This window comes from Cephus cinctus, unplaced genomic scaffold (assembly GCF_000341935.2).
Source record: "Cephus cinctus unplaced genomic scaffold, Ccin1 Ccin1_scaffold0494, whole genome shotgun sequence".
Taxonomy (NCBI): domain Eukaryota; kingdom Metazoa; phylum Arthropoda; class Insecta; order Hymenoptera; family Cephidae; genus Cephus; species Cephus cinctus.
This window is the reverse complement of record NW_014333166.1, coordinates 448,216-475,706: the sequence shown is the minus strand read 5'-3', so window position 1 is coordinate 475,706 and position 27,491 is coordinate 448,216. Positions and strand designations below refer to the sequence as shown.

Genomic DNA, 27,491 nt, shown 5'->3' with positions numbered 1-27,491 from the left:
AACGTCATTCACGAACAAAAGTGCTTTTATTCGAGAGTACATCATAATTTACTACCGATCGAATCACTACCATCAAACCGTACTCACTCGCGGAGCATACCGAGTACTTTGATCAGGCCTTACGTAAACTTTCATACCGATAATTTTACAGTCAGTGGCACGTGGCAGCCGATCTTAACACTCGGACGATTTTCCTCGTGAAAGTACATCAGCACATATATATATAGAGAGAAAGAGGTTCTTTTGAAAATTCAGAAGGCTAAAAAAATATATTAATGTATATTAATAAATAAAAAAATATATCCATCTTAATTTTCAAATTAATTTATATATATATATATATATATATATATAAGCACAATCGCTTTCGCGTACTATAACTTTAATCAAAAGCCGATTATCAGCTTATGATGTATAATTGACACGACGATTATTACTTGTCAATAATCGATACTATAACGACCAATCAGGTGCTGTCAATTCTTATTATTTTTATGGTTAACCGACAGAATCATTGAGTATCATTGATCCGTGTGATTTGTACGAATGGAATGCAAAGTAATTTTAAGATTTCGGATGACTTTCGTTGTGCACGAGACTTGAACGTTACCCAGGTGCTATTTACTATGTTATTTGACAGAATTACCGTTTACTTTCATATTGCATTGGTGCACCGGTAAGCATCGACCATGTGGATGCAATCATGTAAATCGAGTAACAATGAACTTGCAGTGCAGTTTTACTTCCTCGATTCTGCTGTCGTAATTTATTGTAATGTAAATGACGATCGTAAAGCGAGACGTTTATTTCTGGCTGGAGTACTACGTACACGTGATGCAGTAATATACGAAGAGTACGATTAATCTTTGATTTCCTACTTTCAAGGAATATTAATAATATCGAAAAGTGATTTACGGCACTTGCGATTTTGCGTATTAGACGGAGTACGTATATACATATATATATATATATATATATATATATATATATATATACACATATATATACACATATATACATATATATAGTTGTTATGGAAATTCTTTTACAAATTTTTAAAATCAATCTTAAAATGACGACATGGTACCTCTATAATGTTTGTGTCTCCAAAGCCAGAAGATCGTGGATCTCACTCTCTAAAATGAAACTTCAGGTAAACACGAATAGTATAAGGCACTACTTTCGCCCGCGTCAATCTCAAAGGAGGAATGATACAGCTACCATGTATGAAATTTATCCGCATTCTTTTTCGTAACGAAGTTCTCGTAATCGTAAGATAAGTCACTGCCCATACACGTAAAGAAGCAGTTGCTGTCCCGTAAAAGAGACTAGATGATTGAGTATAGAGTAACCATATAAAATAGTACATTATGCTACTAGGGACAATTTCAGAAGTGTCTATAAATATATAAAATATGATAATTATGTAAATTAATATGATTTGAATTTAGGTAGATTGCGGGATAGCGTGCGAGAATTCATGGATGTTGCGGAAAATATTAGAATAATATAAATGAAATTTGGTAATAGATTTTATCCCAGGCAAGTAAAACTTTCGAAAACATTGTGCTCGATATTGTTAAATAAATGCATACGGTGTTGGTTTTTTAATTTTTATCTATAGCGAAGATCGTTTGTCATCAAGCGAGACAACTTCCCATAGATAAAGTTGTTTCTCAGTTCCTTGTCGTTAGAGAGATTACCCCCGGTGGTTATACGAATACTATATGAACGATTCCGACGAACACCAGTGAATCTGTTCACGTGCGTATACGCAAAGATAGCCTCGCATGCAGGTGGAGATAGTAAAAATATATGTATTTCACTTTCAAGCGTATACTCGGGACACAATGTTAGCGGGGAAAGCAGACTCGGGTATAAAGTCTGCGGCATACTGGGGGGAAGCATCCAGTAAACTCTGGACTTCGGGCATCGTGAGAACGGAAGCATGAGAATTTTGGTAAGATATTTCTGATTGAGAAAAAGAGTCTGCATTGGTTTGGTTCAGCGAGGATACGAAGTGTCGTTGATAAGGGGAAGAATATTTGGGTTAATTGGAATTAAACGTTTTGATAGCAAATTTCATTTGTTTCAGTTATTAACGTTGCTGGGCCTTGTGGTCTTGGCATCTTGCGAGAAGGAGGAAACGAAGAAGGTGTCCGAAGAGAAGGAAGCGGAATCTTCTGCGACTGAGAAGAAACAGGACAAGAGAGGATTGATCCATTCGGAAGGATATGGGCATGACTTTGGTTCTGAGATTGGCGCAGGTCATGGTCTCAGTCTCGGGGAAGGTCATGGAGGTTTCATTGGCAGTAGTCACATAGGTGGAGGTCACGGACAAGATTTTGGAGGACACGGAGGTGGCGTAGAATTGGGTGGTCATGAAGGAGGTGGAATCAGCTTTGAAGCTCACGGAGGCGGTAGCATTGAGTTTGGTGGAGGTTACGGCGGTGGTGATTATGGTTCTGGATCGTCTGGTGGTGATGGGGGCAAGATCAAGCAAATCACGATCGTGAAAAATGTCAAGGTTCCATATCCGGTAGAGAAGAAGATCCCTTATCCAGTGGAGAAGGAAGTGCCCTATCCAGTAAAGGTACCGGTACCACAGCCATATCCGGTCGAGAAGAAGGTACCGTATCCAGTGAAGGTCTTGGTAAAGGTACCGGTACACATTCCTCAACCTTATCCAGTTGAAAAGAAGGTACCATATCCGGTTCACGTACCAGTTGACAGACCAGTACCGTACAAAGTCTACGTGCCTCAACCATACCCAGTTGAGAAGAAGGTACACTACCATGTTAAGGTACCAGTACCAGCACCATATCCAGTTGAAAAACATATACCTTATCCCGTCAAGGTACCGGTTCATGTACCAGCTCCCTTCCCAGTTGAAAAACCAGTTCCCTATCCGGTTAAGGTACCAGTTGACAGACCTATCCCTGTTCACGTACCTAAACCGTATCCCGTAGCGTTCGAGAAACACGTACCGGTTCCCGTTGAGAAACCGGTTCCATACCCAGTCAAGGTTCACGTAGAGAGACCAGTACCGGTACCAGTGGACAAACCGGTTCCGGTTCCTGTCAAGGTACCCGTACCTGCACCATACCCCGTAGAGAAGCCGGTTCCTGTTCCGGTTGAGAAACCTGTACCGTATGCCGTGAAAGTACCAGTGGAACGACCGATTCCTGTTCCCGTCACGAAGCACGTGCCTTACCCCGTAGAAAAGCCTGTTCCGTATCCTGTGAAGGTACCTGTAGCCGTACCTGTACACGGGGACTCAGGTTCCTACGAAGGTGGTGATTATGGAGGCCATTACGGTGGTGGCGCTTCGTTCGGAGATTACGAGTCTAGTTTCGGGGGACATGCCGATTCCCATGGATTTTAATTAACTAGTACCTTTGTTACCGATATAAGTATTTTTTATCGTGCTAATGCTGTTTTCATTATCTTCATACATAATTTTTTATATTTTTGTTAGTTTGTGTATACCGACTGAAATCTTTTTATACGGACTCGTCCATACAACGAGAATTTTATATACTTTCTAATAAAACCAAAGAAGAATTTAATTGTTCTCTCTTCCCGAAACTATCACAATCAGAATAATTATTTTTTGAAACAATCACAAGATATGCGCACTGTCATCATTGTGTATATAAGGAAAGTGAAATGCAGGAGATAGCGTTACGTTACGTAAAAGAAATGACGTAGCTCCAGGACATCATTAAGCACTTCCGTATATGAAAAACAGTATATATATAGTATATAACACAATGCGTTGATTAACACAGAAACAGTACTCACCGAATGTGAGGGATGTTGGCTGGTATGGAGTATTTAGCGCCAGGATCAAAATCATCTTCAGATCTAAGTACAGGTGGTTTCACGCCAGAGTATAGTTCCCTCAATCGATGCCAATGACAGTTCCATTCCTCCCGATTAACATTACCGTGAAAAACATCCCAGCGCCATCTATCCATAGTGATGCTGAACGGCAAGGAAACGAGTTTATCCATAGCCAAAGTGAAGAGATAATTGATATCGGTCATAGGATCCTCCACGAAAATATTGGCAAGTCCAAGAGTTTGTAGATGACGAGGCGTCGCGACGCTAAGGGCAACAGCTTCACCGACAGCTTCGTGAAATCCTGGAATCAAAAAAATTGAGGCCATGTTATTTGATTATTAATTCACGCGATTATTGAGTCACGCTGCGAAGCATGACTGCTGTTTTCTCCAGTTAAATCTCCAAGGCCCTGGATCTTATAGATCTATAGATATATCAGGTACTAAATAACAGGTATATATGAAACTAGCTTTCGTTTAATTCATAATTAAATTGCAGCCAATATGCGATTATCAATATTGTCGATGTTCGCTAAGATGAAAGCCCGAAGCTTCTATATCAATTAGATTTGCATGACTGCATCCACTATTTCCATTATTAATTCATGAAAAATGTGCGAGTAAGAAGACGACGGAATCATTGAAAATAGTACAAATGATATGCATAGATGTGCTTAGTTCATTGGAATAAAAGTCATTGGACTGAGTGGTGAATCTTCTGGGGTAATTTTAATCGTAATAGGGATCTGCTATAGCAGCTGGTATATATCTTCTATTTAAACGGAAGGGAACAACCGCAGTCTGCAATGTGATGGAGAAAGTGTAATTACGCTGCGATAAAAATATTTTAATGCTTATACTACTGAGTGCACAATACACACATAATCAGCTGTAAACGTTCATGCCACTTCCAGACATGTATTTATATGAATCCATCTCAACCGTATCGTTCGCTTTCGAGCTGTTATTCGTAAAAGCTGATACGTTAACTTCCGGATTCAATTAGAACACACTTGGCCTTACGTAAGTAGCATGTAGCAGTACAGTAATAATCAAGAGCTATTCATTCGATGTTAATCCTAATTAAATTGATGGAATCGATAATCGTATCGCCTAGTCCAATTTGTATGACTATATAGATAGTGATTAATTTAATTGATAATTATATTTTCTCACCTGGATTGGCGCCATCGCGAAATTCTCGTGGAAGTCCAGAATATTGTAGGAAATACTCAATGTGTGCCATTTCATGATGAACGGTAATTAAATCCTTCATTGTGACCTTTGTGCACATTTTGATCCTGAAGAAATCATTTTAAATGTTTACTAAAATATTGTTAAGAGATTTTATGTAATCGGATTTGTTTTTTTTTATTTGTCATCACCTGTAGTCCACTCTGTTGCAAAAGTCCCAGGCAGAAGCTTCGCAGATCAATGGAACGTCTTCTGGATCCGTGAAGATACTCTTGTACCAGAATTCTGGTGGCATCGCGCTCAGATTCAAAGAGAGATAAAATTCCTCAGCTATTTGAAACATGTGCAGTGGCGTATAACCCTGTAGAGAATGTTACAACGTAATTATATTCGAATATAATATGTGGTCAATTTATACAGTGAAAGTTTTTAGCTTTTGTACAAGGTCATTAAATAGTTACGAGTTTACCGAACATCCCAATATGATCAGTAAGAGTATAAATACATATAAAAAAAAAAGTTTTGAAGTTCTTTTTAAGCTGATACTTGAAATTGCGTCCTATTGATCTAGTAGTCAAAGTTAAATCATTGTGATCATAGCAATTGAATAATTATACGCTTCAGTGGATGACGGTTGAGAGATTGACTCTAGTGAATAGCAAACACGTGTAGCTAACATGACGTTTCTCTTTCTCTCTCTATCACTCTCTTTAAACACTCGCCTGTTCTTGCATCTCTTGAGTGACGTCCAGATATCTTTTTCCTGGATAAGGCAGAGTAATGTCCAAGATGTTGCTCCAGGATTGTGCGTACATATTTCCTGAAAAACAAAAAATTACTACTCTTTGCAAAATACTTTCTCTGTAAGCAACTTAGACAGGCGGGATAAAGTTTCACATTCGATTAAAAGAAAAATCATAGGAAATCATTCGCAGTAATAATTACTTGATTTGTATATTGAGTTACTATAGGAATTTCGGAATTTTTGTTACCAAGAATATGCGATGGGAGAGGTGCTTGTGGATTTATCTTCTCTGGACCATATAGGTCTCTTAGCTTCCTTCTCACGTAAGCATGCAGTTCTTCGTAAAGAGGACGTATTGACTCCCATACGTCATCAATCTCCATCTCAAAATTATACGTCTCGTACGGAAACATCCAATATTCTGCAGCATCCGTAAAGTCTGCGGAGAAGAAAGTGATTAATTTATATAGTAAATAAACATATAAATAACAATTCAGATAAATTCTTTTTTTTTCATACTGTTTAATCTCGCTGCTTCGTTGTTCAGCTGTACAAGCTGTTGATAAAGCTCTCTCATCGGTGCACCACTTCTTCTACGCCATTCGGTCCAGACGTATTGCAATTCTTCCCAGTTATGACTTTGCGCCATGATACGTGATAAATCTGAAATTATAAATAGTTCCAATGGTAATTCTTATATTGATTTAATAACAAACAAAATTTATACCATCTGAGGGATAATAAACTGTGCATTTAAACACATCACTTTCACGTTAACTGTGTCAAACGGATGAAATACAATATAAAGAAAAGTAGTAGCAAGTGATCTTTCAAGGATCCTTGAAATATCATTGAAAGTAAGAAGACACGATGACTCCTAGAAGTAAATGTCATATTCAACAATAATCTTATACTCGTACCTGGATACAAACGAAGATCGCATCTGAAAGGATCGTTGTAACCACATATGGATGCGCTGTTATATATCGTGAGTAAGTCATTCAAAATTCTGTTGTACTATAAAAAAAAAAAAAAATACAATTAAAATCTCAATCTGATCCATCTAATATATGTGTATATATATACAAAACATCCATGTAGACTCTATATTAAGGCGCCGTAAGAGATGCAGCAGATACAGCTTCGGTGTATGTCGGGTTGCATTCCCGCAGGTGTATTCAAGTGAAAGTCATACGGTGCTATACTAAACAGACTCTAGTTTACCCGGTGCATACATTCTGTTTGATAAAATGAAGTTCCGGTTCATTATCGGAAGCAACTTTAGTACAGTGTATATACATGCAGTATATGCATATGTGAATGATCAAATATACTATAAAATTTACATGCGAATATCCGTCACGAAATATCCGAATATTATCGTTCACCCATCACAGCTTCCCAATTAATACCCAATTGGTCTGTTTCAATGGAAAGATAATTTTTCACGAGATAAAACTTTCGCCTGAATGATTGATCGATTTCACGATACATACTCTATCGAATTGATCCGGTGGAAGTGCAGCAGGCCCAACAACAGATAAGTATCTCAGACGTCTTCTAACTGCAGGATCTCTGATCTTGCTTAGATCCAATTTATTGATCATCTGCCAAGCTCTGTTTTGAAACTCTGCGTATTTTCTCTGCGCTTCAAGCTGTGAAGTAAATAAGAAAAGATCTTTGGTAAATATTTCTTAGACCTGGAACTAACTTTCTTCACGTTGGCACTTCCATGTGTTACTAGGAATACGGTATACGATGCATTTGCGATTAAGCTAATCTCCATAGCACACTGCACCCTATGGCTAACCTACTGCAGGATTTAGCACAGGTTACAATAGACTTGGTTAACGATTATGAAAATAAATGTCAATGATTTGTCATAAAATTCTTAATCGCTCCATAGAGAAGGTATGGTTAAGTGTGATTAGGTGCAATGTAGAAATGAAAGCGGTGTCGATTGCGTTGACAAAATGATGATGTACGTTGAAACAATGGCGAGAAAAAATTCTACATTCGACTGGGGTGTCTCGAGGGAATGGCTAATTGCAAAATCCATCCAGGATTAATTCTCCAAGACAAAAAATCTCGCGGATGAGCTTATGACAATTAGTGTCACAACTTAGCCGTTGTGATTCTTTTGGTGTCACTACTGCCGATGACGGTTTTAACGTAAACTGTAAAAGCCGTTTCTTACGTATTCGTGGATAAAAGGTCTGTTACTCAATCGTTCAGGTAACTACAATGGCATCACCTGGGAACGTTTCCCGTAAACGAGGCTCCCACTTCTCATACGACAAGGGCATCCCGTGTCAGGGAAATTCACGTGAAGCATGATAATCATTGGTTGACGATGACGCTACACTACGGTACTTTAATGATTTTTCAAAATCATTATTACAACAAATATACAGTTGCCGTTAAAATTTTATTTATCATTAGAAATACTATTTTAATTAATATTATAAATCTTTTAATAAGTAGGGCATAACCCACTGGTAATTTTTGGGGAATCAGAAATGCATAGGTATTACCAGTATTTAATGCAATATAGGGGCGATTAATGATAGCGGTAAGAAATGAGGGTTATGAATCGTTTTGTAGGTCGATCGATAACAGGCCAATTTTAACGATGAAAATATTATGAAGCCACAGAAGCAAACCATCGGAATCAGCTAAGCGTGACGTAATGAAATTGTACCTAGTCATTGGGCATGGTTTCATAAATTGGCAAGTCCCGTGTCTCGTGCTGCCAATTAATATACTGATGATTCGAGAAATGTCAATGAGTTTCGTGTAACGTGATAATTCGTGATTTATTGCAGTCTGGTGCAATACATATTTTTTATATCAAATACGTATTACTCGTCATATAAATACATTAACAAAATATACTCACCGCGTCCAGTTGACTATTTACATTCACATTGGTCTCATAGGCCCACTGATAGGCAACATTATTGCTGCAGCGAGTAGTGCCAATAAAATCCAAACTAGCCAGGACATTTCTGTAATCCTGATAGTCGACACTTTGTCTGCCAACGAGTCTGTCGGTTTCATCCGGTAAAGGTGGCAAGTCCAATTGACCGGAAACCACCGATAGCAGGTAGAACACCACTATCATAGCAAGTAGCTACAACGAGAATGTAAAAAGTGAGAATTACATTGAAAGTTGGAAAATATCACGGTATCATTGAATAAATGAAAATCTAGACTACCGAATATTGTGGGAAGGCAAGAAACGACGCAATTACTGGTAAAGTATAGGAATACCGTACTTGAACTGTCAGGTACCTTGTGGTGTAGGACCTTCTATGGTAAGCTCTCTCTAATGTTTCGTTCGGCACAAAGGTCAGAGAGTAGGACTAGTGGATGGAATCGATCGAGCGTTTAATGTTTTATGGCGATACGATAGAAGTACCTAAGCTTTATAAGGTCAAGGGATGGTTCGCCAGCTAAGATGAACATTCGCTGAGGACGTCGCCCTTTGAATCGACCCCTTTGTGTACACGCGTGTAGTGGTCGTCGCATTAATCCCCGGTGAGAAATTAAAGGGGTTGCTTCGGTGCCTTGGGGACTAAGATATTTCACGTGTCTACGCCTTGTTCAAATTTACAGTGTTATTCAGTTCGAAGGCAAAGGTTAAAGTTTATCATTGTCACGTGACAACTTTGATTCAAGATTATGTAGCAGTGTGTCTAAAAAATTTACAAATTGATAAATCATAAAATAGCTTTAAAAATATTTTTTTAATTCAATTATAATTTTGACGTTTCAGGTGGACCACCCTGTATATCCCTTGAACTTTCCACTCCCTAGTGAAATTCCAATTCTGACTAAGGGACTTCTGCTCTCATGGATCACCTTACTAATTGTAAGTACATATGCAAAACTTACTAAATATCTTCTGCTGTGATTCACGATGACGACCACGACTGGTCGCTGTAGCACCTCCATCCTGTCTTCGATTTGATTGATGATATGTCAATTTTTTAAATTAAAATTGCACTTTTCATTAGCAAGGAACCAATCCGCCTCTGACTTCACTGCTCTTTACTTCTGCCGATACTAAAAGCGACGTAGGCCTCAACGTACACATTTATCTCTGCGAGTAGTTCGAACGACATGAGAGGTCATCCATGGTAGTGGGGATATACCATTATTATGCTCGGAACCTGCAGTAAAAGACAGAAGACGTAACTGCGAGGGCATAAAAGGGGGAAAAATGAGGCGTTGTTAGTCCGACTAGGAGGACGCAACTTGCGACACCTATTCCCACGATGATAGGCTCAATGAGGCCCATTGTCAAGATATGCATTCGCTCGATCTAAGGAATAGAAAGAATTTGGCAAATTATTATAAAACATCAAAGTGACACGAAGCGCTAAATGGAAAGATGAAAAATATAAATTTTATATCCCGGGGAACTAATTAAAATTTTTTAAAAAATTTTACACTCGTCACTCGAAGTGGATCAGGGCACTGAATATGTTACGGCATATTTTTGAATTGTCCTTGTCTCTGATATTGACCTATGGCAGAATGAGTTGCTTTGTTTATTGCAGTCTTATGTGTAATTACTTCTTTCCTGAAATGTTAGACGTATCCTAGGTAGGTCATTGTCAAAACCCCAAGATGACGTATGTACGAAAAAAACATTTTCACTAGCTAAAGGAATAGTCATAGTCACGTCTTTTTTTTATTTTCTATTTTTCAAGGTATAGTTGAAACCATAAGAGATTTTATCATGCGGATAATTTACGTAACAAATTTTGCATTAATTACAGCAAATACGTGATTGATAAAAATCATTCTTTTAATGAAATTTAAATATTTTCAAACCTTCAATTCGAAATGATTTCTCATTCACTCTCATACGTCCTCAATAATTCTGCGAACATTACTCAGCTATCTAATTACGCAATTAAAATTTATCGTACTAATTCGCACCTGCCAGATTGATTCACCTTCCTGTTTTCATGACCAACGAAGTGCACGTCTGGATTGAAGCTGCACTCGGTATGCGAGTCCATTAAACAAATATTATTGCAATGTAAACACAACGAATCATAACAAGAAATTATTCCATTCACTTGATCAATATAAATCCTAATCTAGATCCCACGATGATCTAGCACTATGATCATGACTGCACATGATCTTGGAAATGATTTGCATTTACATACCATGCAATTATCACCTTCGCATTACAATCTGTAAACACATGGCCACCATGACACATCTCATGGACAAATGGAGGTGAAACATTATTAAAAATAAAAAAATCATTATCCAGACACACCCTGGATGACAGTCTGAATAGTCTCACGATGATTTACTCTGGCCGTAATTACGTCCCAGACTGGCCCAGAAGAGTAGAAGACCTTGAGTCCCCGTAACAATGCTCTTGCCTAGCGCATACATTGCCCATTGCATAACACAACACGAGCATCTATTTCATCCTGATAAACAGGGATCACGGTTTCTCGTCACAAATCAACCGAACAGATGAAATAATTGATTATGCATTAAAATAAAAATATGAGATTTCATAAAAGGAAATTTTTTAAAAATAATATGAATTTTTTAATTTTTGTTTTTGTCTCATAAAAATGTTACCTAATCTATATGCTGCTCGTTTATACGATGTTTAATGAAAATATAAAAAATAAAAGTTAATTGTCCCTTCTCAGCATCATAATCATGTACGGCATGAATTTCAATGCCAAGTGTTATGTGCTGTCGTATTACACCGGTAGTTACTTGAAAGTCTAACATCCTAGTCTTCATGTCGAGAGGTCTGAGACAATACTAATCTGCTGAGGAGATAAGAAAATCCGATCCCACGAACGGCACGCGGCCACAATCTGGGTTCAAGTACGAAAGTACAATATATAGCGGTACTTGTGCAATAATTTGTGCCTCTTAATGCTATTACACGTTACTGACATTAATAAGCAGCTAATCGTATTCAGCTACTGGATAAGAGTTCGCAAAATACTCCCACCGTTATACGTGTATACGTGGAATCGTAAATTTGGATATGTGCAAATTTTCAGAAATTTATTATCAGATTTCCATGGTTTGAATAAATCGTTTTGTATAATTAAAGCACAATGCGCGGTTACCGTGAGAAACTATGCAACAAATCTTGTACACCTTCGCTTCATGTTTTTATTAATCGTAATGGTAAATGTTATGTTTGGATTACATAATTATGCGAATGAAACGGGTGTGATCTACCTATATAATGTTAATGGTACTAAGCATCGATAATCTATTGCTTTTATTCTAGCTATAGTAGGTAAACTGCATAATTTCATGACGATCGAGTAAAATGGTTTTCGATCGTCATTATCGATCATTATTGATATCAACTTAACACTCGAGAATGAAGGTTCTTATCATCGTGTAAATAAATAAGTAAATGATTTTTCATCCAGAGGTTAATTAATACGAAGATTATGCATTTTTCAGGATGCACTTTCCAAGATTGCCTACTCCACCTCTTTATTCACTGTTATAACGAAAGCAAGAGTTTTAAAAGGTCAGAGTGATGACGTATCTGCCTAGAATTATTAAATTCAAAATCGATCAACAGATCGAATTTTGATTTTCAACATAAATATATTTATAGCCCGGTCTATCGATTATTCGATTAATCAAAAACTTAATCTATTCTACATGAATCAGAATTTAGAAGAAAAAATAAATCCTATCGAAGGATTTTTTTCGGTTGATTTCTCCTTGTTATTCATACTCCTTCTCGTGTCACCGTGGGAACAGAAGGAAGATATTGGACTTTGTTATTTTATCTCTCGTATTTTATTCCACATATAGAATAGAATTCCAAGGATATCAAGAACGAGCGAACGAATTCGCTCTGGCAAAATGAGATTGGCAGAAAATACTTACTGCGTGTGCAGAAAGGACAAGAAGATAAAGTGAGCACGTGCATAGAGGAAAATCGAAAAGACAAATGTGAAAATATGTAACATGGTAATCCTTCTAGCACATGTGAGAATTCTACGCATTTTACTCTGCTCGCAGAGTCAGCAATGATTCCAGTTCGATTATTTCCTCTTATGCATGGACGAGTGTCGGCACAGGTTACCTGTAACATGAAGGATGCAGATTGTTAATTGATCTAATTAGAAGCGACAGAGTGTAAAGGCACCACGTGGTATGTGGTCGCGACATCTTGAGAACAATAAAGAGCATTGGCGATGCGTATAAAATAAATGAGAAAAAAGTTAACTTATAAGGGATTCGTTGGTCGGATGACAGACAGGCTTAATTCGAAAGAGTATTCTTTCGTTTTTCTTCTTTCATACTCTAATGACACTGTTATTAATAAAATTGCACATGTCGTTGGGCAGACACTCACGACCCTGGCTTCGTGAATCACGCAGGTTAAGTAACAATACATATTTCTGTGTATGTGCATATGTAAACAATTTGCTGTGCAGCCAAGGTGGGATGTACGATTTATTTTCATTCTGATATCCTGGCTTTTGCGTAGCTAGTTGGACGTGGAAAAATATTTTAAATAAAAATTGACGATGCAAGAGACTTACGCGATTCATGCCAGCCAATAAATTCGCCAGCTCTGCGATTCTCTTGCTCGAGATAATCTTGGAGAGGACGGAAAAATTCTAGCAGTGGCTTTGCCGAGAGTTTTTTATCGCCTGTGAATATTTTCATGATACGATGCCAAGGCTGGGAACTGCCATATCCTAAGAGTTCTCTGTAACATTTATTTTTAATCATTCATTAGAATATGTGTTTGTCAGTCTTTAGGTAAATTGAAAATACTTCTTTTAACATACTTGAGATATTTTCCAGCGTAAATACTAGAGGAGAAATCACAGTTGTGTAATAGCTTATGAGGATCCATTGGATCTTGTGGATCGTACTGATTAGCCTTGATGCATAATGTTTTGTAGAGTTGAAATTGTTGAATGATGCTCACGAAGTAACTAAATGAATTTCTCAATGATTCAATTGGCAATTATAATTTTTCATCGTGTATGTTTCAGACTTTTGATATACCTGATGTATGGTTTGTTCGCAATAACATGATGCTTGGATGCTGGATCAAAATCTAAATTACTGCGTTTCACAGGTGAACTGATACCTTGGAATTTTTCTCTGTGGTATAAAATCATTTGTTTGTATTATAAAAAGAAAGTCACGGGATTTATTGACTTGTCAAATACCTCAGTTTCCACCATTCGCAATTATAGTTGTCCAAGTTATAAGCGTTCCTGAATATATTCCATCGATGCAAATCCATAATGAGGGCGTATGGCAGCTCAGTGATTTTGTTTAGTGCGATATTGAATAAGTAATTTATCATTGCTTCTCTGACCTCGACGTGCCTGGTCAGTAAACCTATGCTCTGCAGGTGTCTGTAAGAACGGTTAATGACTCTTGAAATCAGTACGATTTCTCCAGGTCTCAATACTATAGATCGATCGGACAGTTAAAAATGAATTTCCAGTGGTCAGCTGTTATTGTTGAGAAACAAGAAAGTCAACAATTATTTTTAGAGTCCTTGGACGAATTTACATTATTCGTTTATCTTGATGTACGTGACGGGTCAGTACTTTTTTTTTTGAGATGCAAGGAAAAATACCGTGTCGAGATAATCTTTGAATGAATGAAAATAATTTTTTAGAACTATATAATACTCGTGATACCTGTTTGTACCAGCTGCCAAAACAACTGCATCTCCCACAGCCTCCGAAAATCCTGGATTGAGTTCTTCGTGAAATAGTGTCGGTTGTTGTCGATACTCCATAAAATAATGTATATGGGCCATTTCGTGATGAAGACTCAAAAAATTAGCGGCATTGACAGTCAGACACATTTTTAATCTATAATGGGAAAAAGTGTTTTTGAAAAATTAATATTAATCTCAATTACTTAGATACATGCCGATAATCTTTTCCAGTGAATAAATCCCATGCTGAGGCCTGACATGAAATCTCTCTGTCTTCTGGTTTTTCCAGAATACTTTTTTCCCAAAATCTTGAACTGAGACTCACTTGGTTGAGATTTTGAAAAAATTCTTCCGCAACCTGAGCCATGCATTTAACCGTAAAATTCTGTAAAAGTAATTTTGCATTTAGAGTACGTCTCAAGTATTATATACAAGTGATTAATTACCTTTTTCAATAGTCTATCCGTCACGTTTGGATAATTGTTGAGTGGATAAGGTGCTGTTAATTTATATACCAGCCACTTTTGTCCCCACATATTTCCTACGAGAAACACAATACTTGGGAAGTTGATAAATTTTGTATTTTTTGCTGATCATATTTTACCTAACAAATGGGCAGGTATTGTGCCATCCTCGGTTATAGTTTTACCGCCATAAATCTTTCGCAATTTCCTTCGTACATAAGCGTGCAATTGTGTGTACAGAGGTTTGATATCAGACCAAAGGTTCATAATGTCACTTTCGAACGTATTTGATTCGTACTGGCTAATCCACATATCGGCAGCGTTAGAAAAATCTGTAGAATCACAGATTGCAACGTATTTTTTGTTAACGGACATAATTGACCTTACTAAACAATAATAAAATAATAGACCAACTTAGTAAATTAGCAATTTCGTTATTGATTTCGAAAAGTTGATGCATTTCTTCCAAAACCGGTGCACCCGTTGCATTTCGCCATATTTTCCAGTAATAAAGTAATTCCGCCTGATCCCTCGAGGTAGCCATAATATTTGAAATATCTACAGGAAACAATAGCAACATAATAATTTTCAAAATTGGGAACATCAAAAATAATTTACCCGATAACGTCACTGTACAATCAGTATCATCATTGTATCTGCACACAACCGCATTGGAATATCGTTTCTTCAGATTAACCAGAAGATTCAGATACTGCCATAATAAATAAATGACATGATAACATTGTTAAAAATTTTTTTTATTAATTTTCTAAAAATCAAAAATACTCACCGAACCAAGTTTGTGCTCAGGTAAAACAGCGCTGCCAACGTTACTATTCATTTTATAAAAAAGCCGTTTTAGCGTCTCATTTCTAAAATCCTGCCATCTGAAGTCCTCCAACTGTCGTTTGGTTTTACCCAAAAAAAGGCTGGTCTCCATTACGGCGGCCACCTACGTAAAAATATTCCATTCATCAATGACACTTCTCCACGCTAAATTAAAGTGAAATCGTACGACTCTTATACCAGCATCACAATGAAACTTTCGTTCTCCTATCTTAATTGGCATGACTGCTCCTAGAAGGTCATTGCTAAATGACTTTATAGGCGTAGTAGCCGTTTCCTCACATCGCTACTAATTATAGAATTAAATTAACCAGACACATCAAATGGGCGTCACGATGCCTTGACTTTTCTAGAACACAGGTCTTCACTGTACTTTGCATACTATTGATTCAAACTGATTAATCATTCGTCGTAACTTTTATGACCAGGACTAAATCGATCATCATTCCGATGAGTCAAATGATGACTGATGATGATTTACCATCCGGTGCAAGTTGTCATCACTGATGTCAACGTTGTAGAAGTACGTAACCAGTGCTTCCTGACGCTTTTTCAGCGTGTACTCCCTATCCAGCCCCTCGATTACACCCTGGGCCACTTTTTCTTCATCATGTTGGTAAACCTCCAGGCTTCGCGGTGCTGCATGACCTAAGGCACTTAATATTAAAATTACCTGCCAGCACGTCATAGCGCAAAATGTTCGACTAACGACTTTCATGACTTCCGGAACGCCAGACGAATTGTTCCAAGTTACAATCTCTAATGACTTATCGACATTATTGCTTTTGCACTTTATCGCCATAAATACGTTGATTGCCCTCAATTTATGTGCACGATTCTCGAGTAATGATTCCATCATTAATCTAACTGCACTATGGCTATTAACAGAGTGAACCAGGAATTTGGATTTTTGGACAGATCAGATCAGACCTTATAAAATGCATAGTTAGCAGAATCACACAGGCTGTGATATAAGGTTGCTATATTTTATTTTTGATACAAAAAAAAATGAATTATCAAAGAACACTGTCATCGCACTTAGATAATTTTTAATTAAATTTTTTAACTGTTAATGATATGTCAATATGGATTTATACGCTGTTATACGTGACAGCTATTTTAACTGCTTCTCAGATCTGTCAGGGAATTACGAGAGAAGAAGCAAATGCGAAAGAAGGGTCGGGTTTTCGATACGTCAAAGCCTCATTAGGTTACGCAGAAGTTTTGCAGAGATTCAAGAGAGGCGAGAGAGAAAATCTTCACTCTGAATTTCCAGGAGAATCGAGTCTTCCAGAACCAGCTATGGTACGTTTGATGAAAAATTGTAATATTTCTTATCAATTAAAATGCCGAGGCTTTGACGTATAAATTAGTAATGACGTCACGTGTAGTTTCTTGAGATGTTGAATAACGTCAGTATTGCGGAGTACCATAGAAACGCAATGGACCAGTGGAACTTTGAAAGTAACATTACGGAGCATACGAGAAAGGCTGCTGTAAGCATTTATTTAAAATAAATTTAATATACAATCAATTTCATAGCTCGAATCGAGTGTTGCTTGATTTTAGTTAAAATCATCTAAAAGATTGGCACAATTTCAAAGAGCCGTATGGCATGCGGCTATGCAATACGATTGGAAAAATTTTAATGATTCTCAAAACTGGAAAAGACAATTCCAATTGTTATCGGTATTAGGCTCTGCTGCTCTCGACGATAAGAAATTTTCTCAGGTAATCGATACATTTTATGGATCTTGATCAATTCATGTATTACTGTTCGATATTGATTATAGCTTGACGAAATAGTTAATCATATGGAATCAGTGTATAGCACAGCCACTATAGTTCCGTATACCAAGCACAAGAATAAAGCACACATTATTAAAAAAGTAAATAATACCAAGAAGAGTGTGAAATTAAAAATATCGGTGAAAAAGGAAAATAATAATAATAGTCAAAATGTCCAAAAATCCAGTCAGACCAGATTTTCTAGCGATAATAAAAGTCAGAAAAAATTGCGTTTAGAACCAGGTAACTTATGAGAACATACACGTAGGAAAACATGTTAATTTTGGATTTTTTATTTTTTCTTATTTTTTAGACTTGGTCAAAATCATGGCTCAATCCGAGGATCCCGAAGAACTGGGCCACGTTTGGAAAGCCTGGCACGATGCTACTGGAAGGAAGATAAAGAACAAGTACGTCACGTACGTCGAATTGATGAAGGAAATTGCAACATTAAACAGTAAGCTTGTGACAACTTGTAATCATTTCTCTTTGACTTTCTCTTGTCTCTCTCCTGTCTCTTTTTCTCTCTATGGCTCGTGAACGCCTATGCATCTGTAGTACCAGTGCAGTTTAGTCGTGCGTTTGTGAAAAAAGGATTAAGTCTCTTGCAGATTTCTCATCTGCCGGAAAATACTGGACTCATGCGTACGAAGATCCTGACTTCGAAAAGACTGTAGAGGATCTTTGGAAAGAGGTGAAGCCATTATATTTGCAACTTCATGCTTACGTGAGACATCGACTTCGTAAAAAATACGGGTCAAAGGTCGTTCGGAGAGAAGGTTATATTCCTGGTCATTTGTTGGGTGAGTAAATAATTTCAAATTAATATAATTTTTACTAATTGATCTTTTTATGCCAGGTGATATGTGGGCCCAATCTTGGATTCACGTTCATAGGTTTGCTATGCCTTATCCTAATGTTACGAAATTGGACTTGACGAAAGCTATAATGGAAAAGGTTAAATTCGTTGAAAATTTTTAGCACTGCTATAAATATTGATTTTATTATTTTCAGAATTTTACCGAAATTGTGTTTTTCAAGATCGCCGAAGATTTCTTTCATTCCATAGGGTTTCCCATGTTACCTTCAACGTTTTGGAACAACTCGATACTCGCGAGGCCAAGAGATAACAGGGAATTGGTTTGTCACGGTTCGGCATGGGATATGTATGACGGACAAGATTTTCGGTAAGAATAAAGAATTTTGATCTAATTATTACTTATAAATTTATTAAAGATTTTATTTGCAGTATAAAAATGTGCACTCAAGTGACCTACGATGATTTGGTCATCGTCCATCACGAAATGGGACATGTTTATTATTACATGCAGTATAAAGATCAACCAATCATATTTCGCGAAGGGGGCAATCCAGGTCGTATTAAATATGATAAATGTTCCTTATAAAGATAATGATGGAAACAATATCTTTAGGATTCCATGAAGCAATAGGCGATACCATTGCACTCTCAGTGTCATCTCCTGTACACACAGCGCGTCTGGGACTTACAGAATCCAGTAGTTATAGTACAGAGGAAGATATAAATTTTTTATTTTTAATGGCTCTGCAAAAAGTAGCTTTTTTACCATTTGCTTACGTGGTTGATAAATGGCGATGGATCATATTCGGAGATGAAACTAATCCAAAAAATTACAATGGACTATGGTGGAAATTAAGGTAGTTTATTTTAAACTTTAAAACCATTAGATGACTTATAATTGATATTTAACACAGAGAGGAAATTCAAGGTATCGAACCACCAATCGATCGTACCAAGGAGGACTTTGATCCTGGTGCAAAGTATCATATTGCTGCTAATGTACCATACATAAGGTAGTTACCACAAAAAGCTCTTAATATAACAATTTACGATTGACTTAATATCACTATTGTATTTGTTACTTTTAGATACCTGGTCAGTTTTATTATACAATTTCAATTTCTCGAAGCCGTCTGTTTGGCTTCTGGACAATACGATCCCGGCGACGTGCACAGGCCGCTACATCGTTGCGATATTTATGGCAGCCTTGAAGCAGGAATTGGTTTAAAGTTCAGTCATTAATATGAGCCAATAGAAATATCCAATGAACAACTCAATTCTTACTATAATTTTACGACAGACAGATGATGCGGCTCGGGGCCAGTAAACCATGGCCGGACGCCATGGAAATGTTAACGGGATACAGAACTATGCAGACTAAAGGACTTCTCGCGTATTTCCATCCTCTCTACCTCTGGTTAAGGGATGAAAATAAAAGAAATCACGAACCGATTGGATTTTGACCCAAATCGAATAAACCTATTTGTCCAAATACTTACAAGTTGTGTAGGGGATTGTCGACACAAATGAGGGATGATTCAAGGGATGTGTCAATGTGTTAAACTAACGAGTCATTGCAACGAACGTTGACAGAACATAAACAGATGTGTTCAATACCGCGCGAGTCAGTCGTACTGACGCGCCATCGAAAGTGCTGCCATCTCTGAGTGGAAGCGTCTATTACTTCGTTAACGCCGATAAACAGTGTGAAGTTCGTTTCTCTCAATTGGCAACAAGTGGTCAACTACAAGAGACTGTAGGCTTACAGGGATCACTATATTTCGCTGTAAGTTCACTGAATCTATATATTGACAAGCTTATTAAAGTTTCTATGGGAAAATGGAAGAGAATCTTGAATAAACGTACCGTTGCGGATTATCTGATAACGATAACAATCATGGCCTCGTAACGATAGAAGTGAATACATAGAATAAACAGTTAATTATTTATTTAGTTTAGGCAATTCTTTTTATGTCAACTGGGAACAATCTTAGAATTGAAAGACCCCGCCATCGCACGGTTTTTACAGAAACACGGATCGATGTCTTTCTCTTACGATACAGTTCGTATGGTAATACAGTAATGACAAAAAATGTATACTTTTGCGTCATAGTTTCCTGAGTTCGAAACCAGATGACGCGCGATTAAACCAATATATAAGTAGTATATGCTATTAAAAAAAAAAGTATATATTATTACGTATCGCGTTTTTATGCATCTTTCGCTTACAAGAAGTTGAATAGGAACTTGTTGCTATAAGACAAATAGTTAACCATGATCTTCAGTAGGTTTGGGGTCACGAACAATAAATCTGTAGATTCCTCAATAATGTTTTTACTTAATAATTTTTTTTCACACGGAACTATTGAATAATAATTGATGATAGGAAGGATGACGAGATTGACTGCCTGGCCTCCAAAACTACTGACGTCCAAAAAAATTGAAATATTGTTCATATGACTTGTTAGACACGATCGAAGATTTAATCATTTAATCTCGTTTGCCACTGTAGCGACATGTTACTCGTTAATCAGTTTAGTAATTTCTTATATCTTCTTATTTTTTTCATGTGACAGGTTACAAGTACCTGCACTATTAAAAAAAATTTACAATACCCGATCGATCCTGTATCTATCCTCACGATCAAGGCCAGTCACGCAAAGAGCATATTAAGAAAAATTCAATAAATTCGAAAAATTCATAAAACCATTACTCAACAATCAATTATTCTGCAAAGCAAAAAAATTAATAGAATCATTATCAATCATCATTTGTTATGATCGATAGAAAATCAATAAAAAAAATGCTATTTAATCTGTTACCAAATCCTTTCAATGCGACAAGTACACACATTCTAATTTAAGGTCCCCACGTAGGCGCAATCCAATCCCAAGGATATAAAGCGATAATATAAAATTTTATTAATAAACGTTCGATACGCCATACCGATTCAGCATCAGTCCGAGGTCCACATGATTTCTATTGAATTTTACTTACTGGTCCAGACGTTGTTTGAAACGTCTGTACGGACATTCAAAGCTTAAAACCAATATCTATATACATATGTATATAATTAAATTGATTAGGATCGAGGTGAATCGATGGACTCTCGTCACTTTAAAAGGATCTCAAGATCAAGTGCGAGTTCGGTTCCGCGAAGATACGTTCTCCAAGTAGAAAACGATCGCATTTGATTGGGAGAGGGTGATGACCGACCCTGAATCAGCCTCCTGACCAGGTCCAAGTATAATCCGACAAGGTTACCCAGAATGTGAATTGTGAGTCCGGTTCCTTTCTTTTTTATTTCTTTCTCGCAATCCACTTCCGGTGGACCCATAATAAAATCCGGAAACGCTTCCGGTATACCGATGTTGACAGTACGCAGAATCCAAAGAAGAATTCAGCGCACATGACAATGCAGAAACAAAGGTGCTAGAGCGGAGTGAACGTAGCACTTATTGTTTTTCTGTCGAATGTTGTTTTTACTGAAAAAGGTGTCGAAGGTTCGTCGGTTCATTAAACGATGTAATAATTGAATAGAACTCTCGAAACGTTGTTTTGAATGTTTTACTTTATTAGGTGTCGGCGCCAAGTGTTACAACGTAATAGACTTCTTGTTCTCCATGTTATTGGAAACGTACCATAGCCGTTTCAAGCTGCTACATGGATACTGAATTCTCTGCGTTTTACACGCATTCAACGCATAGCTACCTCTGGCTGGCATTGCGTGCAACACGTAACTATTATAGATACCCCAGTGATTCTTGGCATTCAATTGATAGTTTCGCTATCAGTGAACTGAGTTATTGGCGAAAAATTATACTAGGGATACCTCAAGCATGCTGAGGCACCACGGCATGTCGAGTTATAATGATTGATAATTAGGCTGTGTTAATTAAGTCGTGTAGGTATCGAACATGTGGCTTTTTTAGGTATACGAGTTTATTGGTTGCGTTAAATCGAAAAAAAAGAGATGAAAAATAAAAGGCTATATGAAGGTGTAGGAGGGTGTAGGAAGGTGTAGGAAGATGTAGCAAGGTGTACGGAATGCTTTAACGCAGTAGACACGCACTTTGGACGCACTCACGGCATTCTCTTAAATTTCGCAATCTTGCGGCTGTCTAACGTTCGTTCAAACGCGTGACGACGAAATCGCTTTCAAAACTCGATACGGCGAGAATAACAGAAATCACGGTAAATTGATGCAACCGTTTCTATTTGACTTGTAAATATCAAAGTAAAATGACCTAACGAGGTCTGCAGGTTTTACATTGAGATCACGACTTGATTCTTGCTGTCAGGCTGTTTTATTGGATTGAAAGGGTAAAGTGATGACAACAAATTATTTTTGAGGATATAAGATATCAACCTTGTTTACGGTTTTTTTTGACATGTCAAATTAACGTAAAGAGCCTGGGAAACATAAATACGAAAATTGCAGGAAGGATGAGTAACGTAAAATTCTCAAGTACAAACGTAGCTTCGCGTGACCGTAGCTGCTGGATTTGATGAAATTATTTTGATTATCTATCTTTTGAAAATGTCAAGGATTTTTGTTATTTTCTATATAACGATTTAAAAATTATCCATACCGAATTCTATACCACATTCTTGCTTATGGTGTATCATCGATTGATCAACGTTTCGTTGGCCAAGAGAATTTGCGTAAACTAATCGCAGATTCGACAACTATAAGTATATCGAAATTTTACAAAAACATGTAAATTTACATGGAGAAGGTGCGGACATTCCGCTATATGGCAATATGGAAAGTTTTGTAACGAGCGACGAAAAATTTTCGGTAAGAACAAAAAACTTGGTTAACACGTGACTAGAAAATATGACAAGACGGTACAAAAACTTGCAATCCTCTCTTTTTCTCTCTCTCTCTCTCCCACACACACACACACACACACGCGCGCGCGCGCGCGCGCGCACGCACACACTCTCTATACCATTCGCACTTCCTTCCTAGACATTAATCGAGACTTTCTTTTCCTCCTGAGATTCGCCGCACTCTATTGCACATGCGTATTTGCAAAACATAGCGACACCATACGCCAGCAACACAATGAGCAGCTCGTACTTTTGCGACACTACAGTCGGATAGGTAAAATAATGTAATTAGTTATGCTAAAGTCAATTCAGGATATACGGATAATTTAGTTTTTCACTTTAATAATGAATTCCTAAGTAATACCACGTGTCTAAGAGAAACTTTCTATACAGACTGTACACTGTTAACGATCTTTCGCACATGAACCAAATGTACGCAGAAAATTATTGAAATGACCCTGTCGATGAATCTTGTGGAAAAATTCAGCCGGAACATTCGAATTGCACAATTCGTCCTCTCCTAAGAAACGGGAAAGTTTCTAGTTGGGTCCTCGCCAGCTGGAAATTAGGTTGTTATGCTGGACTGATAGCCCTGTGCCTCGAACGACTCGACTTCTTAATCTTTCACGTCAGACCGACATGACAATCGTAACGCGTGTAGCGTCTAACAATGCTAATAGTTTAAACGACGCCACGCCGTATCGACGTCCCTGATTCTATCAGCTTATTTTGTTAGTCGTTCCTTCCCGAAGCCCTTGATACGACGGAATAGTCCGAGATTTATGGAAAAGCTGTTATCCGTCTACCTGCCAGGATACTCGCTGATATTTTATATTAATCAAGCTATTGCGTAACTTCGAGCCGAAGGCACAATTAACACGGACTCGTGCTCTTACTAATTAACGTTGTTTCCTTAACAGGACTGCTGTAAGTATCCTGGGAGCGGGATGGGTGACAATGCGTGACTTTCTTTCGAATAATATAAAACAGTAATATTTTCAAGTTTTGGAATTTTAATATATTTCTTTTCTTTCTATTATTCAAAATCCAGAAATCCCAAGCATACAGGTCATTTGGATGTTCTGTAAAAATTGTAGTATCGAATCACTGAAATTATTTTATTTGTATATTATTATTTTCTTTTTTTTTAACATAATTTAATTCCTACGACGGATGAATCTGACTCGTGTCCGTCCCGCCGGAAGTGGACAGTCTTCTGACTTCCGTTGAAGATATATTCAGTTCATGGACGCGAGCCTGCGTGTGTAAGCGCGTTAAAGTAAATTGCCAGGTTGTTGCAGAAGGTAGCGCTGCCGTTCATTGAAAGCGTAATTACTAATTAGTAGGCAAATGTACCTTTTACGAGAGTGCCGTTACCTTCGTCGGTACGGTTTATTGGTTTTCCACTGGTTCGATTCGCCATGGACAGGGACACCCTGGACGTTTCGAAATTCCATCTGAGGTTCTTTTATCGTGGCGTGCCAGTGCTCGTTACCTTCCTAACGATTGTAGAAGGTGATGAAGCGAAAAAAAAAGGATTTCCGTATTAACGATTAATGCAAGCTGGCTCGGAAATAACGTAAGGCAAATATTTTTTTCAAGTAAACTCCCAACGAAGAACACTTTGTGAACGGATTGGACACGTACTTATACTTTGTGCACCAATGTCCTCTCGCGTTAGAGCTACGAAAGATCAGACAAGAGATTAGATTAGAACGTAACTCGACTCGTGACTGAAGTCTTGCTGCCTTAGCTAGAACATATTTTCCATTTAACAGACCCACTATAAGAAGTGCTATAATTATTTTTCAAGATATCTACCTAATGTGAATTCGTTTCATCCTAAATGAATAAAATCACATTAATTAACTTAGATCGTATACGTCTGACAGTAATTGCTGACCATTGACTCTGAAGATAGTCGCTTTATGACTTTTACCAATATACACTACGACGTTTCACGCGAAGATTAGAAAATGACTCCGATCTAGCGTCATTCTCACGTGGCTTCTCTAATCGCTTATCAATAGAACTGTCAGCTTTTATGTGTTAATTTTAAAGGATATCAGTGAATTTCCGGTTTTACGATCTTTTTCACAAAATTTATATATCGACTGATCAAACTGGCTGGTGGTCCAAGATTTCTCAAAAATACCAACTGTACCCTATACCAACTCAGTCCACTCCTTGTTATTGTCATCGAGCAGCAAATGCATTGCCGTGAAGTCATTCAAGAGTCGCCGGAGAAATCAGTGGAGTTGAAAAAAAATTGTTGGGAAAAAAAAATGTATCCGAAGGCTAAACACTCACGCGGCATAATCGTCCGACGTCAATTAAGCTAGTTTTATTATTACGTGAGGGGACCCTCGACATCCGAATCATTGACACCCTCCTGAGTCATTCTCAATAACTGGTTCAAGATCAGCTTTCAATGCTGTATGGTTCTCTCGAAGTCATTTGCTCATTCCCTCATACTGATTTTACCAGTGAATGGGTATCATGTGTATCGTTGTTAATATACAGTGCTACGTATATGCAAGTATCTAATCTCATGAAAGAGTCATTTTGCGATTAGCAATTTTTTCCCTTTTTTTTCTATTATCCACTTTAGTCATGAGTATTCCGTCTCAAAGTTTTCTCGTGATTGACTGTAGAATCATTAACGAGTTATAATGAGCGATGCAGCGATTGTGATCGATGGTCGATTATTGCGAGCGAGGCTTTTGTTTCTAGTAAATTTATCCCAAGAGAAGATGCAACGTTAATCGAGGTCATCGAGTGCAGCAACGTGCAGTATTTTTTGTCGAATGACAATTTTTAATTCTTTGCTTTTTTTTTTGCTCGACTCTTTTTTTATGCATCTTTATAATATCGTATCTTTCACTGAATTCCGTAGTCGCGCTGACCTCCTCGGTTGTTCGATTTTAGGAAATTAAGGCTAATCGATCGTTTATGGTCTAACCTTCCAGGTCGCGAAGTGTAAACTGCTCGTATTGGAAAACGTGATGCAAAGCAGATACTCGCCTTGCACAGGACTCCCTGAAAAATCTGATAATTAGAGATTTAAGGTTAGGCTACTTGTGACGCTTTTTTTTTTATTTTCAACTATTCAAATTAGGAAATCATTGTTTGGTACGTGAGGAAAGTCACAGTATTTTCATGCCATGTAATTTGTTTGCTTCACGTGAGTCTCGTTTATCGAAGCTTCGAATTATTTTTAGACTTGATCCATTTTTTTGGATTCTTTTTTTTCACTTTTATGTTTTTTTCCTTTTTCTAATCCATGACCTTCCTGCACTAATGGCGTGAAGAAAAATCCTTGAACCATATGTGTCCGGTACTTAAGAAGTGCTCCAGGCATCGGCGCGTGCCTTCATTTTTCCCGAATGCAGATTAATTGTGCAATCAATCACTCTACGATTATCAATTCCCTGAAGCAGCCAACATATGATCCCATATGGTAAGAACTAGTCTCACGGGCGTACGTGACTCATAATCACAGACAGGATTCTTTTGCTAATTCACTTTGTTGAACGTTTTCCCCACTTGGTGGCTACGAGTAGGTAAATATAGTCAATTAATAAATTCATACAGGATTGAATAGCAATGACTTAATGATACCATAATGCGTGGCGCGAGTCATCATATATGCACAGAAATGATAAAGAGAATAATCCTTAAGCGTTTCGTCAGACACGCGTGCTACGTCAATAGCGGAGCTTCAGAATTTTTTATTGGCGAATAAGCCAAGAAAAAATGCATAGAATTTCCGAGTCCGGAATGATAATTGATCGCAACGATCGAGAGACCCGTGATTGATCGTAGCCTTGAATCGTTCGATCATATTTCGCCAAATATCTGTCGATTGCAGTATAGTATTTATGTAACTTGCAAAAATGTACTTAGACCCACCAGCGATGCTGCGAAGAAAGATCAGGACTTTCGATATTCACCTGAACCCGAGGATCGACTCTCAGGGACCATCGAAGGTGACAAATATATCGTGCTAATTAATTAAGCACAAACAACTGACAAGAGTCGGCTCGTTTGCGCGATTCCTTTTAGCGACATTGACTGCGTTGGAAAGGTCCGGATTCCATCGTGGAATCGTTCGTAATTGACATTGAAAAATCTACGTAGAAAATATATCTCCGTATGAGACTTTTTACAAGAACAAATTATCTTTTTGCAATTAGATGTTGCACCGTTCGTGGTTTGGCGCAAGTTG

General features: G+C 37.5%; 4 protein-coding genes across 16 annotated transcripts in view; 2 read left to right on the top strand and 2 right to left on the bottom strand.

The window, feature by feature from the left end:
• LOC107268194 (angiotensin-converting enzyme) overlaps positions 1–9,954 on the bottom strand; it is a 39,410-nt gene extending 29,456 nt beyond the window's left edge. Inside the window, exons 1-10 of the mRNA XM_015740721.2 lie at positions 9,682–9,954; positions 8,684–8,917; positions 7,281–7,439; positions 6,705–6,801; positions 6,304–6,447; positions 6,032–6,223; positions 5,762–5,859; positions 5,231–5,400; positions 5,022–5,146; positions 3,805–4,147 (exon numbers count right to left, since the gene is read on the bottom strand). Coding sequence (XP_015596207.1) covers positions 3,805–4,147; positions 5,022–5,146; positions 5,231–5,400; positions 5,762–5,859; positions 6,032–6,223; positions 6,304–6,447; positions 6,705–6,801; positions 7,281–7,439; positions 8,684–8,917; positions 9,682–9,741 — 1,622 coding nt within the window. The 5' untranslated portion in view covers positions 9,742–9,954. The remainder of the gene's footprint in view (positions 1–3,804; positions 4,148–5,021; positions 5,147–5,230; positions 5,401–5,761; positions 5,860–6,031; positions 6,224–6,303; positions 6,448–6,704; positions 6,802–7,280; positions 7,440–8,683; positions 8,918–9,681) is intronic.
• LOC107268198 (proline-rich protein 4-like) lies at positions 977–3,569 on the top strand. The gene is made up of 2 exons (XM_015740727.2): positions 977–1,960; positions 2,096–3,569. Exons 1-2 carry the CDS (start codon positions 1,949–1,951, stop codon positions 3,383–3,385), a joined length of 1,302 nt encoding a protein of 433 aa, XP_015596213.1. The 5' UTR covers positions 977–1,948; the 3' UTR covers positions 3,386–3,569.
• On the top strand, positions 8,947–19,920 carry LOC107268193 (angiotensin-converting enzyme). 8 transcript variants are annotated; one of them, XM_025085483.1, is made up of 15 exons: positions 8,947–9,324; positions 9,563–9,658; positions 16,954–17,124; positions 17,211–17,315; positions 17,389–17,550; positions 17,613–17,850; positions 17,921–18,064; positions 18,219–18,410; positions 18,467–18,564; positions 18,622–18,794; positions 18,857–18,981; positions 19,041–19,284; positions 19,342–19,440; positions 19,516–19,656; positions 19,728–19,920. In XM_025085483.1, the coding sequence occupies exons 3-15, from the start codon at positions 17,122–17,124 to the stop codon at positions 19,888–19,890; spliced, it is 1,887 nt and encodes a 628-aa protein (XP_024941251.1). In that variant the 5' UTR covers positions 8,947–9,324; positions 9,563–9,658; positions 16,954–17,121; the 3' UTR covers positions 19,891–19,920. The 8 variants fall into 8 exon arrangements, with proteins under 8 accessions (XP_024941251.1, XP_024941249.1, XP_024941254.1 ...); XM_025085481.1 differs by having other exon boundaries at positions 8,947–9,425; XM_025085482.1 differs by lacking the exons at positions 8,947–9,324; positions 9,563–9,658 and adding an exon at positions 16,685–16,795.
• The window catches only part of LOC107268195 (angiotensin-converting enzyme), a 40,917-nt gene continuing 23,404 nt past the window's right edge, over positions 9,979–27,491 (bottom strand). The window contains exons 1-14 of one of the 6 annotated variants that reach the window (XR_003059807.1): positions 16,301–16,690; positions 15,764–15,925; positions 15,592–15,685; positions 15,388–15,531; positions 15,114–15,305; positions 14,956–15,050; positions 14,725–14,894; positions 14,487–14,663; positions 14,004–14,195; positions 13,837–13,935; positions 13,614–13,763; positions 13,362–13,531; positions 12,700–12,898; positions 9,979–10,111 (exon numbers count right to left, since the gene is read on the bottom strand). Coding sequence is in view for 5 of the 6 variants with exons in the window: in XM_015740723.2 (XP_015596209.1) it covers positions 12,858–12,898; positions 13,362–13,531; positions 13,614–13,763; positions 13,837–13,935; positions 14,004–14,195; positions 14,487–14,663; positions 14,725–14,894; positions 14,956–15,050; positions 15,114–15,305; positions 15,388–15,531; positions 15,592–15,685; positions 15,764–15,925; positions 16,301–16,678 (2,064 nt within the window). In the remaining variant the exon portion in view is untranslated. Of the gene's footprint in view, positions 10,112–12,590; positions 12,899–13,361; positions 13,532–13,613; positions 13,764–13,836; positions 13,936–14,003; positions 14,196–14,486; positions 14,664–14,724; positions 14,895–14,955; positions 15,051–15,113; positions 15,306–15,387; positions 15,532–15,591; positions 15,686–15,763; positions 15,926–15,999; positions 16,190–16,235; positions 16,691–27,491 lie in introns of those variants that run through there. The other 5 variants (XM_025085488.1, XM_015740723.2, XM_025085487.1 and 2 more) reach the window with 5 other exon arrangements.